The following is an 18,582-nucleotide window of genomic DNA, read 5'->3' as shown; positions in this document are numbered from 1 at the left end:
ACGCTTGATTGTTGGATGAAAGTTGTAGAGAATACAAAAATAGTTATTAATAACGCTTGAACCAATGAATGATTGCTGGGGGAGGCTGTAGAGAGACTACTAATATTTTGACTGAGGGACAGAAATTCGTCGGAAGACTGTCAGTGAACATGAGGTAAACAGTGAAAATATAACACCGATAACAAAGACGATGGTGATAGGATTATGGAAGGTATTCGGCCGCTTCGCTTTGAGGAATATTAATATCCCTCAAATTATCTGTTAGTGAATTTACAAATATAACTTTAATTAAATGTTTGTTTTGGGTAAATGGATAGTTTAATTGCCTTTCCTTAAATTAATACATTTACCAGAATCATACAAGCCTAATTTAAACATTTTCCTGTTGTGGTTTGTGTGAAAATAAAACTGTCAATATTTTATCTTGTGATTTTGGCACACGGGGCAAGTTGGTATGTGTGTTTCATTAAGCCATAATGTAGTAAGGTTCCGGTACAGTTACTGTGTACCTCGCTTGTTCTGCACCCTCACTCATAAGTAAAGACTATTAGTAATAAGCATTGCGTGATTTATAAATAAATACAAGTCTAATGAGTTTCCCAAAAAACTTGTTACGCCTTTAATTATTAACTTAGAACTCTGAATTATCAGTATGTCGTTCTTTAAGAGACATACAACAAATTATATATTATATTTTTAACTGTAATTATTTTTGAATTAGGGGGGGTTATATTGGAGAAAGCTTAAATTTAAAAGAAAACTGTGTTTTTCTTCATATTTTTGATTATCACAATCAATAAACATATCTAAAATATCTCACTTTCGCTTTAATATATAGATTAATACTACCTAAGCTGTCAAACTTTTTCAGATGTAATAAAGGGGTATATTTTAATGTGGTAGACGTTTGAGATGTTTAGTGTGTGTGAGAGGGGTCGCCGGGATCCGGTAAAAATAACATAATATGTCATAATATAAATTCCTAAACGAAACGTCCACCGCCTTCAATTCTTCCTGCGAGCGCGTTAATGCAACCCGCACAGCACGTGTCAATAACCAACTCAGAGCTCTCCCCTAACCACGCGACTCAACGGACGGTCGCCCACTGGCCACGGACAGTGGTGGCGGCCTACCCCTCCGACGATCCCCACCACTCCCTTTTAGGTGGTGTGATATTAGGTGCTATAAAACTCCAGCACGATCTTTAGGTGCCGTGCGACTCTCGGGCATTTCCTTAGGTGCTGTGAGATTAGGTACTATAATATTAGGTGCTATGAGAATCGGTGCTATTAGACGGTTAAATTTTAGGTGCTGTGAGATTAGGTGCTATTAGATTAGGTGCTGTGAACCCCCACACACTCATATGCAAAGTTTTGTTTTTATGAGTTTATTAAAAGTGCAAGATAGCATATTGATCATGAGTTCTTGCTTAGAAACAAATTTAAGTCGCAGGAGAATCTAGTTTAAGACATTTCTCCTTTTAATATTTAAGATTACTATAGTTTAATAGACGAATTCTACAAAACATTTCCCTATTAACGGGTTTCAAAGGATTTATCTGAAAAATTTTGTCTGCAAGAATTAAAAACATATGTATGTACTTACAATAGCAATGCATGTGAATCAACTAATGCAGGCATGTGTTTTATTTGAATTAATTCATTGTGATAAGATTGATATAATTGCTGATAAAAAAGCTTAAGTGAACAAAACATATAAAATAAAGTAACAAACTCACTTTTGCTTCAAATTAAAATAAAGTAACAAACTCACTTTTGCTTCAAATTCTTTAAATTGTTTCTCTCGTTCCTGCCTGTACTTCTCAATTTCTTCCTGAGCCTCTTCTTTTGCCTGCTTCAGCCTACGGGCTTTCCCTGAAAATTACAACATTTTTATGTCTAATGTTATTACTGAAACGTTTAAAATGAAGAACACAGGAGGACAGACAGGTAAATTGTGAATAGTTTAATTCATACACGGGATATTTTCATTTACCAATTTGTTTGTGTTTGTCAGCTGCGTTCTGTTTATGCTTATATTCCAGACAGTCCAGGACGTGTGTGTAGAGGCTTGGCTGTCTGTTAGCATATTTGGTTTATGGCTACAGCTAAGTTAGCATAATCTTAAAGCCTCAAGTGTCAACACTGACAGCTGATAAATAAATATCTACAACACATAACACGGACAGTTGAAACCAAGTGGAATACATCCTTCTCAATCATGTTCTTTACAAATTCAAAATATTTAAGTAAATAGTAAAATGTATCCTATTTTAATCACTTAGAAAATTAACATTAGTTATTATGTTAATAAGGGATTTAAATAGTAAATGATATATTTAGAGAGCTGTAATTAGAAAAAAGCTAAATTGATTTTACAGTAGGCTACTTTACAAACAAATTTCTATCATTATTTGGCAACATTTTTAGTTACACATAAAACTGACTGGAGAATAAATGGAATTTCAAATTTCAAGGATGGATTTGAACAATTATATTAGTTTAGGTGATATTACACTGTGGTTGCTGTATAGCATTCCTTCTACTCGCCGAATGTACGCAGCCAAGCTTTCCTCTGTTCCCCACTCCCTATCAAACCCTCTCAAAACCCACATGAGCAAGGTGATTTTTAATGTAAAAACCATTTTGGATTTTACCTTTAAATCCGATGTGGTGTTTAGCCCTCGCAGTGGCTGTCAGAATTTCTCTGATTGTCAGGTAGATTTTTGGCCTTTGTGCAGAGGTTCACTAAATTGTTTATAAATTGTATGTAATATACTGAAACCCTAGATTTACATTATATTTTTGCAATCTGTACATTCCACAAACATACTATGAGTTTGGAACAAAAAATTATTTAACTTATAATATTTAATTCAGTAATTTAATATTTAATAGTCAAAGTTTAATTCCAGGAAACAAATCCTATTTTTCAAACGGCTAATTATATGACTATACAAAATAGTAAAAACATTTCAAAATTATATAAAATAGAACATGTTTTTTTTAATGGACATAACCGCTATTTACCATGTCGATTTTAATAAAAATATCTTTAAAATTATAAAAAAATGTCACCTTTAAAACTTATTTTCATGTAGAAACTACGAAGGATAACATGTTAATATGATTGTTTGAATTATTACTAATTTTAAAAATTACAACTAATTGGGACTCTAACGTGATTTGTTTTTTAGCTAAAAAAAGAATTTTTAAAATTAACATATAATTTTCTGCTAGAAAAAAAAACATTTAATATATTTTTCAACCTCAATACTTATAATCTGAAAAAGTACCTATTTTATCAACTTTTTGGAAATGTCAACAAAGTCATAATTGATTTACATATTCTTAAATATGCTGGAATCATGGCAGAATATAAAATAATTAATGAATTATGAAAAAAATATGAACTTAACTGAAAAAAACTAACTATAGTTTACATCGAATGAAATAAAAGTGTTAATATATATTAAGCACTTTATATGTCTTTATCTAAATAAAGATATAATGTCAAAAACACGTTACATTAAAAATTACTCCTGCATAAAAGCACTAATTCACCATACTTCCTCCGGAATTGGTGCGAGTGATATTACTCTGAAGTTTCTACAAAAAACAATAACCACTATGGAGTTTTAAAAGTTGTTGAGTTTCGTTGATGCAGCTGGTTAAATCTGCCATATATCTTGACTTTTAGAAATTATTGTAAGTTATTTTATTACTGTTCATAGCCAAATAAAGAACGGTCAGTTAAGTTTTATATAAATTAAAATTCAGAATCTTGTCTTTTCATTGATATATATATGTTAGGGTGTAACTTATTCTTAAACATTAATTCATGAATTAAAGTAAAATAAGATCTTGGAAATCTGATGGTTGCCATTTCTAGAGTTAAATCCGTCATGTTTAAAACCATGTTTATAGTCTAGCTTTAATTTTTGACATGTGTGAAACCTACTGTTATGATACAGCTTTAAACATTTAATTACAAAGGTATTTTATAACGACTGAAATAACCAAATGTTTGACATACTATACATGGAAATTTGTATTTATTATATTTTATAAGCTAGACATGGCTACTTTTCTGTTTTAATTTCTCATTATGAAAATTATTTCTTGAATACAAAATTTAGTTTAACAGTTTTTCCAAATTTAATTTACAGCTTTTTACACTATAATAGACCTATTTATAAGCTATATTATATAAATACAGAATTGTTCTAGAGTGCCTGTTTATAGAAATGTTGATAAGATAGCACAAACCATGTGTACAGCTCATTTTACCAAGGTTAAATAAAGGAGACAATGATACTTGTTATGATAACACAAATATTGAAACTTGTTGTAGTAAATAACTATAATTTAATGTAAATAACTTACTATACAATAGTGACAATATAAGCCCTGAAATGACACCTCTATTCTCTTTCTTACAAGAATACGTGACAAACATTTTCTAAAGCAAAAAAATCGGTCGGCAACATGTAAGACAAAGCATCACTGCTGTTCTAGCCACAATTATCACTACACATGAATCATTAGAAATCGATTATCATGTGTTCCGTTTGTAGAGCTACCAATGAAGCACATGTTAAAACATTTTAAGATGTGTAAAAAATAGTATACTTTTATTTCCAGAAAGCATTTTTAGAGGCTGATAAACCATATATTGCAGACACATTATTAACTTTGTTTGAATTTATCCTTCAAAATAGTAAAAACGTAACTAAATATTACACTGTTTTTGTTTGTTACATTTAAAAATATACATAGCCTAGATAGTTTTATCATCGTTAAATTAAATTACTTTTTAAGATATAGAAACAGCTGAACTATATTGTTATTTAAACTCATATAATGTATTTTTCAGTAGTTATACAGAGAGTTCAATACTTATAAATATCGTTGATTCAATTGTTGTGGTGGCCACTTATTATACTGCAGCCATAAAAACTCGCCAACATAATAAACAGGTGAAAATAAAGAAAGGCATTTAATTTACCCTTAAACACAGTTTGTAGACATATACTTCTTGCTCCAATTCCCTGCCATCTTATTGTGTGAATGTTGATAGTCCTGCTAACTCCTCCACCTACCCTTCCTTAGTCATCCTCCTCCACCCATACAACCCTGATTCCCCCAAGGCCACTAGACTGATGGAGATATAATTAAAATGTATTAATAGTTTTTGAGCAATATATGGTTATTCAGTCCCTAAAAATTCTTTACAAATAAAAGTAAACTATTTTAAGAAATTGTTAAAAATGGTTTTAAGGTGCTTTAAGTAACCACTAAAAAACCAACCTTTGCTTTGTATTAAAGGGGTGATTTTATATAAGTTAATGTGGCTCTCGTTGTTTGACTGTGGATTTTTTTTTATTTAAGTAGATTTAAAAATAACAACCACTAAAATAATAACAAATCCAACTTTGTACTAAACCTAAATATCAGAAAATCTTTAAAATATTTACAGCTTGCCCAGATGGCAGTGAGTGACTTTAATTAAATAAAAATAATTATTCTGTGTAGGGTACGATAAGCGGACTCGGTTTTTTTTTTACCAATATTGACAAACAACATTACTCAATTAGAACTTTCAATATAACTAACCGATACTGATTTTGAACAATAACCAACTTGTATCAAATATAAACATTTTTTTCATATAATAAACATATATTCTTTTATAGATAATAACAGACAGTCAAAAGCTCGTGGAGGACCGTGAAATGAAGATTAAAAAGTGGCATATTAGTCGACCTACTTGCCGATCATCTCTGTGAGTATCTGTGCAGAAGAGAAGTACGGTTCTCTAGAGGAGATGCTTCCAACTACTTCTCGAAAACGGTTAATCATTGCTATACAGGAAAAAACATAAATAATTACACATATTATGATATTTCGTATTTCCTGTTATAAATGTTTGTTATATTGTTATAATTTCATTATTACTTATTAGTTTTTCCTATTTCCATTTCTAATAGTTTGTTTGATCGTTTGAGCTCATTTATTACTTGTAAGATTATCACTATGTGCGTTGTATTAGTTATTTTAATTTAAAATATGATTGGGATTATGGCTATAAATATGTTGATATGATTTATAAAAGTGTATTCGATAAATGAATATTAACTATTGATGATTGTACTAATCAATATAAGAAAACCGGGTCCGCTTATCGTACTCTATCCATGATTCTCCCCAAAGGGTTTTATTAGGACGCAAATCCACATCTTAAAGGCACTTAAAAAAAACCTTGTTACTTTTAAAATATATCGGCTTACATATTCATATCCATTTTCAAATTTTCCAAAAATTAAATAGTTCTTGTCGTTTATTTTTTACATGAAATATTATTGTTAACAATGAGTTGAAATCATAATATGTTATGTTAAATAAATTATAATATCGAATTATTTATTGGATAAAAATAATAAAAACATTCAATAAAACAACCGTATAACGATTGTAGGCCGCTTATTAATGTCTACCCAGTACAGAAGTATTTATTATCCAAAAACTTTCTGGAAATGAAAGTAGGCCTGTAGCCTAATATTAAAATAAACTGTTAATAACCTGTACTATTTTAAGAAATTGCTAAACATGGTTTTAGATTGTTTTAGGTAACACGGCTAATTATATATTAATCCTTTCATTTCCATATTGAATTTTTGGCAAAAAAATAGATAACGTAATTATTTGAGAGTATTAGCCTACCAGTCATTATAGACACCGAGGTTAGCATTACAAACAATAGGCAAGTTTATATTTTATAGCTCTCTCTCAAGTAGGCTTTGGGTAGACTTTAATAAGTGGCCTACAATCGTTATTATCGAATGGCTCAATTGTTTTTATCTGAATGATAATTTGATATTACAATTTATTTAACTTATCATATGATTTCAACTTCTCAGTTATAGTAATTTTAATGTAAACAATAAACAACAAGAAGTAGCTAATATGCTGAGACTTCAAAAATGGCGATGAATATGAGAAAATATGTTAAGATATTTCTCACAAGTGACGAGATTTGTTTAAGAAGATTCAACATGTGGATTTGGTTCCTGGTAACACATCTATAGGGAGAATTCTTTCCTCCATTTCACAAAATCGGTTACTTATTGATATCAAGCTGAGCAAGTTATAAATATTGTAAGGTTTCTTGGGGAGACTTTAATAAGCGGCCAATACTCATTATTCAGTTGTTTTTGTCGAATTGTTTGATATATTATCCAACTTTGATCTGAAAAAATTGTACACAATAAGAGTTATTATAAATTAACGTAACAAGAAAAATCTTGTTTATTGCAATTTTAAAAACATAAATTGAACACACTAACATTATTACAAAACAACAAAACCTACTAAGGCCTAGACTTACATATCAAAGAAACCATACAATATTTATAACTTGCCCAGGTTGATAGCAATGAGTAACAGCTTTTGTGAAATGGAGGAAAGAATTCTCCCCATGGGTTACCAGGAGCTAAACGTACATATTGAAGCCACTTAAACTAATCTCGTCACTTGTGAGAAATATCTCACGTATTTTCCTCATATTCATCGCCATTTTCAGTCTCAAAATATTAGTTACTTCTTGCTGTTTTTTATTTACAATAAAACTGCTATAAGTAATAAGTTTTTTTTTTGTTCTCTTAGTACAAGAAGCTTATAAATTGCACTTAGTCCTGTAAGAACCTTTGCGCTGCTTCCGGAGTGATAGGATATTCAGGATGAGTAAGGTTAGGGAGTAGGGGCCGCCTCCTATTGAGATCCATGAGGAAGAATTAGGGCACTACATCTCAAAGTCGTCCCGGAAGAAGGGGAGGCCAGCTCTGAACCAGCCTCTCCAGTCAAAGTAGGCAGGGGGTGGCACACCCTTGTTGAGGTTAACAAGAACCTATGAGGTAAGGGAACAAACCCCACCAACTCCAACAGTCATCTTCCACAGTAGACTAGACCTATCGAATTGCCCATGAACCCCAGAATCACAACATTTGCGGTTAGTGATGTGCCGCTACTGGACATCCATAAGGTTGCCCAGATTGAAGTGGCACATCGGTTTTTTGCTATGCCCAGTGGTGGGTTCAACTGGTAGGTATAAACCGGCCAGAAGTGATCCCTGCTCGAGGTGTAAGTAATAAGTTGAAATCATATGCTAAGTTAAATAAATTATCGAATTATGCCTTCGGATCGAACAATTCGGGTAGGGTACGATAAGCGGACCGGGTTTTTTATATCGAAGAATGTAATCATCGATACCTAATATTCGCATCTCAAATCCTAGACTATTAATCGATATAAAAGTATCTATAGTCCTCAATAACAATCATATGTTTTTCATATGTTTTAAATTAAAATATGAATTTAATATTTACAGTGATCAAACAAATTATTATAACCAAAATTAGGAAAACTGAAGCTGACCATATTTGCTCCTTTCACAGTTACAGTTGTTTCTTTCCCACAAATTTCACATACGGGTTTTTCGGTACGAGTCCAACATGTTGAAGTCACAAAAAACATGTCTTATCATCTATTAACCCTTTGAGGTCTCAATAAAAATTACAGTTCTTTGACAATACTCAAATGCAATTTTTAAATCACTTTTTCTGCAATTTTTTTATTTTTTTCTCTTTATATATCAATGTAAATAACTTAAAAAGAATATTTACATTATTTTTTTTATAACTTTAAGTAACATTTAAAAAATATAAAAAAGAAGTAAAAAATATAAAAACATAATTTTTTATTTTTTTATACATATATGTAATAAACCAAAATTACATGAATACAGGTGAAAAGGCACTAGGATCTCATCAGATACATGTTATTCATTATATTATATTATATATTATAATTTTGCCTTGTTCCAGCCCTAGGCCTACTTTGGGTAACATGTCTAGCTCTTCCTCTTAGTCTACTAGTTTGTAGCCTAGGCCTACCTCTATTATTTGCATCTCCTTGTCCTACTTCTATCACATTATCCACGAATTGATCAAATTCTTCCCCATCATTACCTAAAGTTTCCAATCCAAACACATCACTTTCGTCGTCTAGGTTACCGGCGTCTAGGTTACCGTCATTTACCACAATGTTTTCAGAAGAATTTTCACTATGATTCAACGGGTAGGGTCCAATAAGCGGACCCGGTTTTTTATATCGAAATTGGCAAATGATATTACTTAATCATGTAACCATCGATACTGATTAATTATTTTTAACAATTAACTCAAATAATCTATATGAACAGCTGTAAACACTTTCAAATAATACAATTAAGGTAATATTTTAAATTTCACATAAGTAACATTGTGTATTAAAAATGGCTGTCAATCTTAGGAAGCTTCACGAAATTGCTTTAAAAGACGATAAAACATGTTTTTATGGCTTCAGAATGTTGGGTTAGGACCTAAGAATCCATTATGTGATATTTGTGGAAAGGTAACAAATGTAACTGTCAGAGGAGCTAACATGGTTGTCTTCAGATGCAAAAAAGAAGGTAATGGTGGACACAACTTTAGTAAAAACGTTTTCGTTCTGTTTCATTTAGTTAAAGTTATGAGTTTCCCTGATTTTGGTTATGTTCATTTATTATTTGTTACATCATTAAATTCACATTTTAATTTAAAACATATGATTGTTATTACTTTTATATCGATTGATAGTCTATGATTCGATATGCGAATATTAGGTATCAATGATTATATTCTTCGATATAAAAAACCGGGTCCGCTTATTGGACCCTACCCGATTCAACTCACAATCACTATCACGGTCTTCTTCAATAATCTGTTTTTCATTTTGGATACTAATTTCACTGAAAATACTATCACAATCATCTAATTCATCTAATATTTTGTCATCGTCAGTAAAACTTGTACTTGGACCAGCCATATTTGTAAACACGACGCAAGTGCAGACGTCAGTTGTATTAGTCTTCTATTTTCACTTCCAATGCCTCCCATATCGTGAATAAAGATCGACGTAGCATTCACGTAACCAAAATAGAAGTCCAAAGTACTGAATAACTCAAATACCGAACAGCAATAGGTTAGAAATGGCCAAACAAGCAGTGACATTATCCGGTCGACCTATTGTCGACATGCGAGCGTTCAGCGAAACTGCCGCGGTCGACCTATAGTCGACGACCGATCGCAAAGGGTTAAAGCAATGTCGTGTAATTTTTTAAAATTGACTGCCATTTTAATAATCAAATGTTACTTATATAAAATTGAATTATTACATTACGAGTATTATTTGAAAGTATTTACAGCTGTTGATATAGATTATTTAGATTAATAGTTCAAAATAATTAATCAGTATCGATTGGTTATATCGATGGTTATGATTTAGTAATACCGTTTGCCAATTTCGATATATCAAACCGGGTCCGCTTATCGTACCCTACCCATGTTAAAAACAACCGAAAAACAAATGTATGCCCCTTATTACAGTCTACCCGGTTTCTGACATCAAAGTCTAGGCCATAGTTGGTTTTGTTATCTTGGTTTTGTGTAAAATTTGTGTACTTAGAATTGTAATGTACGAGATTCTTCTTGCTACGGTAATTTATTATAACTCTTATTGTGTACGATTTTTTCATACATCGAAGTTGGATAATATATTGATTTGTTCGATAATAGCAATCGAATAACAAGTGTAAGCCTGTGTAAAGACTCCCACAGGCTTTTGTACTTAGACAACCCAGAATGTTGAACCTGTTATTTAGGTACTAGGATGTATTGAGGGAAGGTTTTTAGTTTGTTGCCATGAGGGTGGGGCAGAAATTAAGTTGCTGTTGCAAAAAAATTGTTTTATATTGACTTTCTAGGTACTTACCATTTGAAATAATAATAATAACTTAATTGAATTGGGTAAAGTAAATATTCAGGATAAGGAATCTAGTAGGCCCAACCCATGAGTATCTGGCTCTGGCAAAAGATTTGTTATGAAGTATTCTGAGAAAAAAACTATTCTGTCTACAATAAAATACAGTGAATCATTAACAAAATATTAAATTACAGCAGTTTTGGGCAGTGATTTGGAAACTAGTGAAGGAGAAGGGCGAAGCCTCGCCCATCAGACTCAACATCCTTCTGTAAAATTACACACATCTATTTCATAAACAATTGTTACTTACTCTTCTTCGCTTCAGCAACTTTCTCTGCAGCCCTTTTCTCAGCAGCTAAAAGTTGTTGAATTCCTTGAGTTTGGCTTGCCATTCTTGATTTAGTATAAAACTTGTTCAACACAAACTGGCAACTGCACAGAGCGCAGAAGAAAAGCAAGTTATCATATGACTACAGTCATATGACTGCCACATCGTACAGCATTCTAGATATAGTCGATCCCTTTTCTCTAAACATATATGATAGTGTCACTGTTAAAGACGTTAACGTTTATAAATCTTACCTCCTTAAAGAGGTAGATTTATAAACAAGAAAAGGACAACTAAATTTAGTGCATATAAAAGACGTTAGATATGTTGTATGCTAAAGTTACAAATAATGTTGGTTACTTGTGCCACTTAAAGATTGTTGACAATATTAATCAAGTTTTATAATTTAGGCATTGTTGGGGGGATTGACTAAGAATTGTCGGTAATAATCCTTACGCATTTTGACTATAGCCTAAGAGCTTGATTAAAATGAACGGTTTAATTATTTTTACAGTTCATGATTTCCTATACCCCTGGATTGTGCTTATAATTCATGGAATCTTTTTGAAGTGAAAACTTCTTTAGGCGCGTTGAGCGTTTTGGTAGAGGGTAAAATCCTCGGTTCGCGTCACCGACATGCTAATGATACTAACCTGCATGAAAAAGTCAGTCTCGCTGTGTTTTTTAACCGTAGACTTGGCCGCGGACTACTAACCTGCATGAAAAAGTCAGTCTCGCTGTGTTAAAACTGTCCCGGCGGAGTATGAAAACAGACTGCGAAAATCAGTGACCTTTACGGCTTCCTCTCGCGGGTTCGTTTTCCGTAACAAATTGTGTAATGAACAACAGGCGAGGACTACATCATCTACCTCAAATATTGGTTTTTTAAAATTCTGAATTTACTAACAAGAATACCGAAAGTGTTTTCTATCATTCTTCGAGCCCTTGACAGCCGGTAGTTGTAGATTCTCTCCTCTTGGGTCATATTACGCCGACTATAGGGTTTCATCAAATATGTTTTTAAAGGAAATGCATCACCTACAATGACAAAGTCTCTGGGCATATTTAAGCAATTCGTCTCCAAAGCTACGTGTAATGAGCTATTTTGAAAAATGCCACCATCAGAACCTCTTCCTTTTGCACCCACGTCAAGATATAGAAAATTGTAATTAGCGTCTGCTACCGCCAGTAGTACAATGCTGAAACTGTTCTTGTAGTTGTAAAAATCCGATCCACTGTGTGAAGGGGCTCGTATAATCACATGCTTTCCATCGAGACTTCCTGCACAACCAGGGAAATTCCAGTGCTCTCTGAAGTTATATTAAACGTTCTTATACTCATCTTCAGTATATGGTAGCTGAAAAATATATATCTTGTAATTTTCTATTTCAGATGATGCCAGCGAATCGAACTAGTCCACACTCAGTTGGTGATGATCAGCAGGAACACTCTATCGACATCTGCAGCGAACATACACCAAATAAAGCAAGCCATTCCAAGAGCACTGTCACTCAAGATGCTATAAATACTACAGTGCAAAGTGAAAAAATGGAGGAGGCTCCAGCGACACCATATGGTAAATTAAAAACCCCACCTGAACCTTAGCCATCACAGAGGAAGAAAATAGCTCAAGATCCCCAAATTAATGACATGTGTAGTGCCATACAAAAATTGGGATGAAATTTCAACTCGTGCTGCTCAAATTCCAAAAGAAGACTGCTATGACTATTTTGGAAAATATATAGCATCTATGCTGCGGAACCTAGAACCACCAACTGAAATGAGACTGTAAGACCAAATAACTCGTCTAATAACACAAGCAACGTGCCCACCACCAAATACCTGGAGCCGACCACCCTCGTCCAACCAACTATCGAATGACAACACATCCCTTGGTGGCGCAAGTGACTATTCTGATGATTTCACATACGAATGTTTGTAATTATTAATAAGAACATGGTTGTAGTTGAGTTGCTAACTAAATAATATTAACTTGAGTATGTAGGTTAGTATAACAATTGTAATTATTAACATCAATTAAACTTAATTTTATGAATTCTTCGAGTTCTTTGATGATAGCCTTGCATGTTTCTAGTATAAATTTGCTTATTGTATTTTTTGGAACACGAAACAAATATTCCAAACTTTTGAAAGAGTCCCCAGTAGCTAAGTAGCGTAGCGTAACTTGCAGTTTTATTTTAGGACTCAGAGCTTGCCTCATGTTGGTGTCTGATTTTAAAATATGTTTAGTTACTCGTTCCAGGAGATAATCGAAATGTTCTTCAGACATTCGTAACAAGTGTTTTAAAATTTTCATGGTGATTACTCCTTAGCTCATAGTCAACCAAATTTTGAACCTCCAAACTTCTTTTCAGTATCCACTTCCTTGCCCAATAACGCCTTTTCTTCCGTTTTCTTACCTGTCCATGTAACCCTAATCTTTCACCTAAAATAACACTGAAGGTTGAACACTAAACTGCACAACTTTAAGCTCGTTCATCGGCTTCGCAAGGAAAACTGAATCGTGAATGTCAACTGCCCACGACTCTCAGCTGGTTCGCTGCCTATCCCTACTCCAGTCGTGAGCCACGGCAGTGAGTACGAAAGAGTGGCACGATTTCGTATTTTTGCCCCGTGGGAACACAGCATAATGCCTATCATATCTTCAAATTCCATAATTGCGTTGTGGTAGAAACATTATGTTAGCACTTTCCACTCGACAACAATGTTCTGTCTCGACTTCTCTTTATTATTTCCTATGCTTTAATCCAATAGTGGCTGTACGCTAGCTTGACAAAGAAATGGTGTACGTTCCACCAAGTTAATTTTAAATAATTCATTTTACTGGATTTAATTGCGTAAAAGAATTTAACAAAGAATTACATTTTTTGAAAAGGTACAATTTGGACTTTCTTTCATCCAAATTGAAATTATGAAAACGCATCTTGCGATGTTTCTAAACAAAAAATTTCGGTAAATTGACTGAACGTTATCACTCGAGGGGCTGCAAAAATGTAATTACGTCTGTCTGTCTATTAATCGGCTCGATATTTCGAGAACCTAGTCTTGAAATTTCGCCTGTCTGTAGGCCTATAGACAACATCGATTTTGGCGATGGTGCATGTTAGGCTACTCCATGGAATTTGGCTGAGTGTTAGCAAACATTGGTACATTAGTGTTATTTGTAATGGTAGCAACGTGAAAATCGCATAATAAATACATTTTATACAAAGTAAAATCATCCCACATTGTAACGTAGTAAAATCATAAGTGACACAGCGACATAAGTAGCGTATACGCAAGATATTTAGAGATAGACCTGACCTGTAAACTTAAAATTTTCCCTAAACTTCATTTCTGTACAAAGAAGAAATCACCTTTAAGTAATGGTGGTAAATTACGGTACAGTATTAATTAGAATCATTTAGAAAAAAACAACAGTTAAATGTATAAATAAATATAATTCAAGCCTCGATGTGCTGGATAAAACTATCCTAGCGGAACAAAAAAAAATGTGGTTAAGTGCTGTATTACAGCAGTGCCTTAACCAGTATATGTGTTCCATCCTTGTCAAGGGGAGTGCTAAACGTTTCTCCTTTCATACAACACAAGGTGACGTCAGGTGTTGCCGAGTATATAACCTAGGCGTTACAATATAACGCGCCACTGAGAACTTCTAACTTTGATGTTACATTAAATTCACTTTAAAGCTTTGTACCTCTTGAAAATTCTAATATTTCGTGGTTGAGATACATTCTAAACTTATTAGTGTTGTATTATAATACATTATCATAATGAAAATTAGTTTTGTTTGAATGCGTCGGCAAGGTAGATCGCTGCTGCACCGTACAGTGGCGCCTCCAGCGGGAATCCTTGTCAACGTTCGATGAGGTGCTATACCGAGACATGGTAAGGCGTAATGTACGCCTTCTCCATTATGATTGAATTTCTACGTTTCCAACAAAAAATTTTAAAGTATATATATATATATATATATACTTTAATCTATATATATATATATATATATATATATATATATATATATATATATATATATATATATAGGATATATAGACATCTCGTTACAAATATCTTTCAGTATTTCGGCATTTGCTGTTCTCAAAAAGGATTAACAAAAAATAATAAAATAATACATCTAACAAAATTGACATAAAATTTATTTTAAAGTTAATTTTGTTTTTTGATGTATTTTATTATATTTGTGAATTCTTTTTGGGAACGACAAAAGCCAAAATATTAAAGGACATTTGTAACGAGAAGTTTTATTAATGTTTATAATTGAGCATTTTTGCATTAATACAACCGTATATATATATATACGTAATATATATAATAATATATACCGGTAATGGTAGCACATTCACCCGGCAAGTGAGAGATCCGGGTTCGACTCCCGGCGGAGCAAGTACTTTTTGCGATTCAATGTTTATTGAAATTAAATAAGGCTATTGCCATTTATACAGTTTAACGTAAATAAAAGTCATTTGACAGGTATTTGGTCTTCCGATCATATGTTAGTTTGCTTATTTAAACACATATGTGACAGATACGGCCAAATACAAAATAATTGAATCGGAAAAAGTAAGCGCTCTGTGGTGTAATGGTAGCACATTCACCCGGCAAGTGAGAGATCCGGGTTCGACTCCCGGCGGAGCAAGTACTTTTTGCGATTCAATGTTTATTGAAATTATATATATATATATATATATATATATATATATATATATATATATATATATGATGTATATATTAAATTCGGCTGTTGCCATCTATACAAATTTAATTAATGTAAATAAAAGTCGTTTGCCAGGTACTTGGTCTTTCGATCATAATGTTAGTTTAGTTATTTAAACGCATATGTGACAGATACGGCCAAATACAAAATAATTGAATCGTAAAGAGTAAGGACCACAAGGTATAATGGTAACACATTCACCCGGCAAGTGAGAGATACGGGTTCGAGTCGCGAAGGAACAAGTACTTCTGTGATTCAATGTTTATTGAAACTATATACAAACTTTTCTTTTGTATTTTAAGTTATGAATTAATTTTAATATGTAAATATTTTTACTAGCTCATAAAATTTTGTATAGGTATAGAAATGTCATTTTTTATATTTAAATTATAATTCAATAATTTACCGAAATTGTATCAAATTATTGTAAATTTACTGTATACAAATAATCCAGCTCTGTATGAATGGACATACATGGGCAAAGTTCAAGGCCAGACTAAGAGAAATTATAATCAGACGTTATAAACTCACCAGTTTTCCTGGTCAGGAACATCAGACAATCCCATCTCGTCAAAGTGACCACGGCCCTCAGCTGCTGCAGAGCGCTAGTTACATACATACACACATACATGTGTGGGAGTATCTCTCTCAATCTTGGCGTTCTTGTAGCCTTTGGCACGTCAATTTCCTTCCATATTTACCAATGTGTCTATTTATGTTTGCGATCTTGATTAAGTGTGTAAGTGGCCATGATCTTGTGGAGAAACCGGTTTCCCAGCTGCCGGCGTCATTGAGTGCCCTGTTTGTTTCCAGCTGTTCTTCCTGCAGTTCAGTATTTATCGTAGTATCAGGAGTACAGATCTGAAATGTAATTGTGTCCTGCACGTTAAATTACCATCTACAGAAGTTAAAATTGTAAAATTGTCAAAGTCAAATACGGTTTAACTTAAACACGGAAAAGTTGAATAATGATGAACAACCGTGATAGTAATAACCTCGTACAAAAATAAGTAACAGAATTATATTTATGACATCATTATTCAGTATTAATAATTAGGCAACACAATTGAATGGTTTACTGACTAAGTGTACCTCGTAGTTATACGTTAAATCTATGACCCTGTGCTGATTCAGAACACACACATCACATAAGATACAAAAAAGTACACGATACAAAATTTTTCGAAATTTTCATTACAATTCCAACGGTAATTTTTCGATAAAAATCCGTTATTGCATAAGCGAGCACGACTTCTTTAAATATACGCTTGCACTAGCCGAGAGCAACAAACATGATAAAACAGCTGATGCTTCTCAGATGACAATACTGTTGGTTGCTCCCGGCTTGTATTACTTTAAAGTGGCCGTGCTCACTTTTGCGTAAATGGATTTAAGTAAAAATCATACCGTAGGAATTAATACAAAATGCAAAATAGTTGGTATCTTGGTTGTTGGTATATTTGAGTTTAAATATTTTAAATTGGCGCCATTATGTCAAAGCAAATCCCAAATATTGTTTTTTTAGTTTTCCTCTGATTTGTGCACCTGTGTACAACGTTTGGTTTTTTTAGCTATACTGGTCTGAAGATGATATAAAAAAATAAAAAATTACAGCTAGCGGCTAAACGACACACTTCTTGACCTATATTTTTATGGTATTTATAATTTGAAATCATTCATTTTCCGAACACCCTGTATACACAATATACACAGAAGTCTCTACACATGACAGAATGAAACACAAAACTGTAACAAAACAATTAAATATTTAAGTGAAACTGATGTGAGAGGAATATTCTATTCCCGAGGAAACCCTACTGATTAGGCGGCAAAAAATCAAAGGACAGCTCGTCCACCGCATGTATCCGTGTCTGTCTGTCTATCCGTACGTTAACTCGCGGTAGAAAGTTGTAACACTGTACATTGGTCCCTTTTAGTCCTAGGGAGAATTGAATTTATTTTGGAGTCCAAAGATCGAAGGCCTGTCCTTCCTCTCTTCTGACGGACCCTTCGGAACTTTGTTGTAACTGCGTATTGTATCACAGGTGTTTAATGGATACAACTCCCGAACGTGGAACCGAAAGTCATATGAATCGTTGACACGTTTTTGCCAAATCCGAACTAGTACAACCCGAGAGAATAGCTACAAAGAGAAAATGGCAAACATAGTAAGGAGTTCACTGAGCATTCAACAAAGCTTTTCAAATGCCTTGCTTAAAACTCTCAGAATCGAAACGAAACTGCTTGCATCTTAAAAACAGGAATGTATAGCTATTTAGTGATTAAAATTGCAGATTAGTAGCTAGAAGCGTCTCCATATCAAGAGTATGATCACCGATTTTGTCTATGATTATTAATAAACTATAGCAGATCATACTGGCACATGACTGATGTGGCGTTACTCTCGTATGTTTTTGGTCTGTATATCATCCCTACCACTGAACAAAGCAGATCGTTAATATTCTCTGAAAAAAATAAACGAAAACTTCAAAATATGTCTTGATTTTAGAGAATAATTTTGACTACCTGTATCTTAACTACTTGTATACCTTGTGAACAAAATATTTTAAACCCTTGGAATATATAATTGTACAATTTCATTTCTACAATAACCTTTTTGTGAATACCAATGCCGAACAACAGTAGATAAATCTGTTGCC

At 33.0% G+C, this 18,582-nt stretch overlaps 1 protein-coding gene and 1 non-coding gene across 2 annotated transcripts in view; both read right to left on the bottom strand.

Moving 5' to 3' along the window:
• LOC124365888 (V-type proton ATPase subunit G) overlaps nucleotides 1-11,307 on the bottom strand; it is a 33,253-nt gene extending 21,946 nt beyond the window's left edge. Inside the window, exons 1-2 of the mRNA XM_046821995.1 lie at nucleotides 11,149-11,307; nucleotides 1,774-1,874 (exon numbers count right to left, since the gene is read on the bottom strand). Coding sequence (XP_046677951.1) covers nucleotides 1,774-1,874; nucleotides 11,149-11,230 — 183 coding nt within the window. The 5' untranslated portion in view covers nucleotides 11,231-11,307. The remainder of the gene's footprint in view (nucleotides 1-1,773; nucleotides 1,875-11,148) is intronic.
• Nucleotides 11,308-14,672: 3,365 nt separating this feature from the next.
• On the bottom strand, nucleotides 14,673-14,775 carry LOC124367035. The gene has a single exon (XR_006922855.1). It is a non-coding gene; the product is annotated as a U6atac minor spliceosomal RNA (small nuclear RNA).
• Nucleotides 14,776-18,582: the final 3,807 nt, after the last annotated feature.

This window comes from Homalodisca vitripennis, chromosome 7, assembly GCF_021130785.1.
Source record: "Homalodisca vitripennis isolate AUS2020 chromosome 7, UT_GWSS_2.1, whole genome shotgun sequence".
Lineage (NCBI taxonomy): Eukaryota > Metazoa > Arthropoda > Insecta > Hemiptera > Cicadellidae > Homalodisca > Homalodisca vitripennis.
The sequence above is the reverse complement of the archived record's forward strand: the minus strand, read 5'-3'. Positions and strand labels throughout refer to the sequence as shown.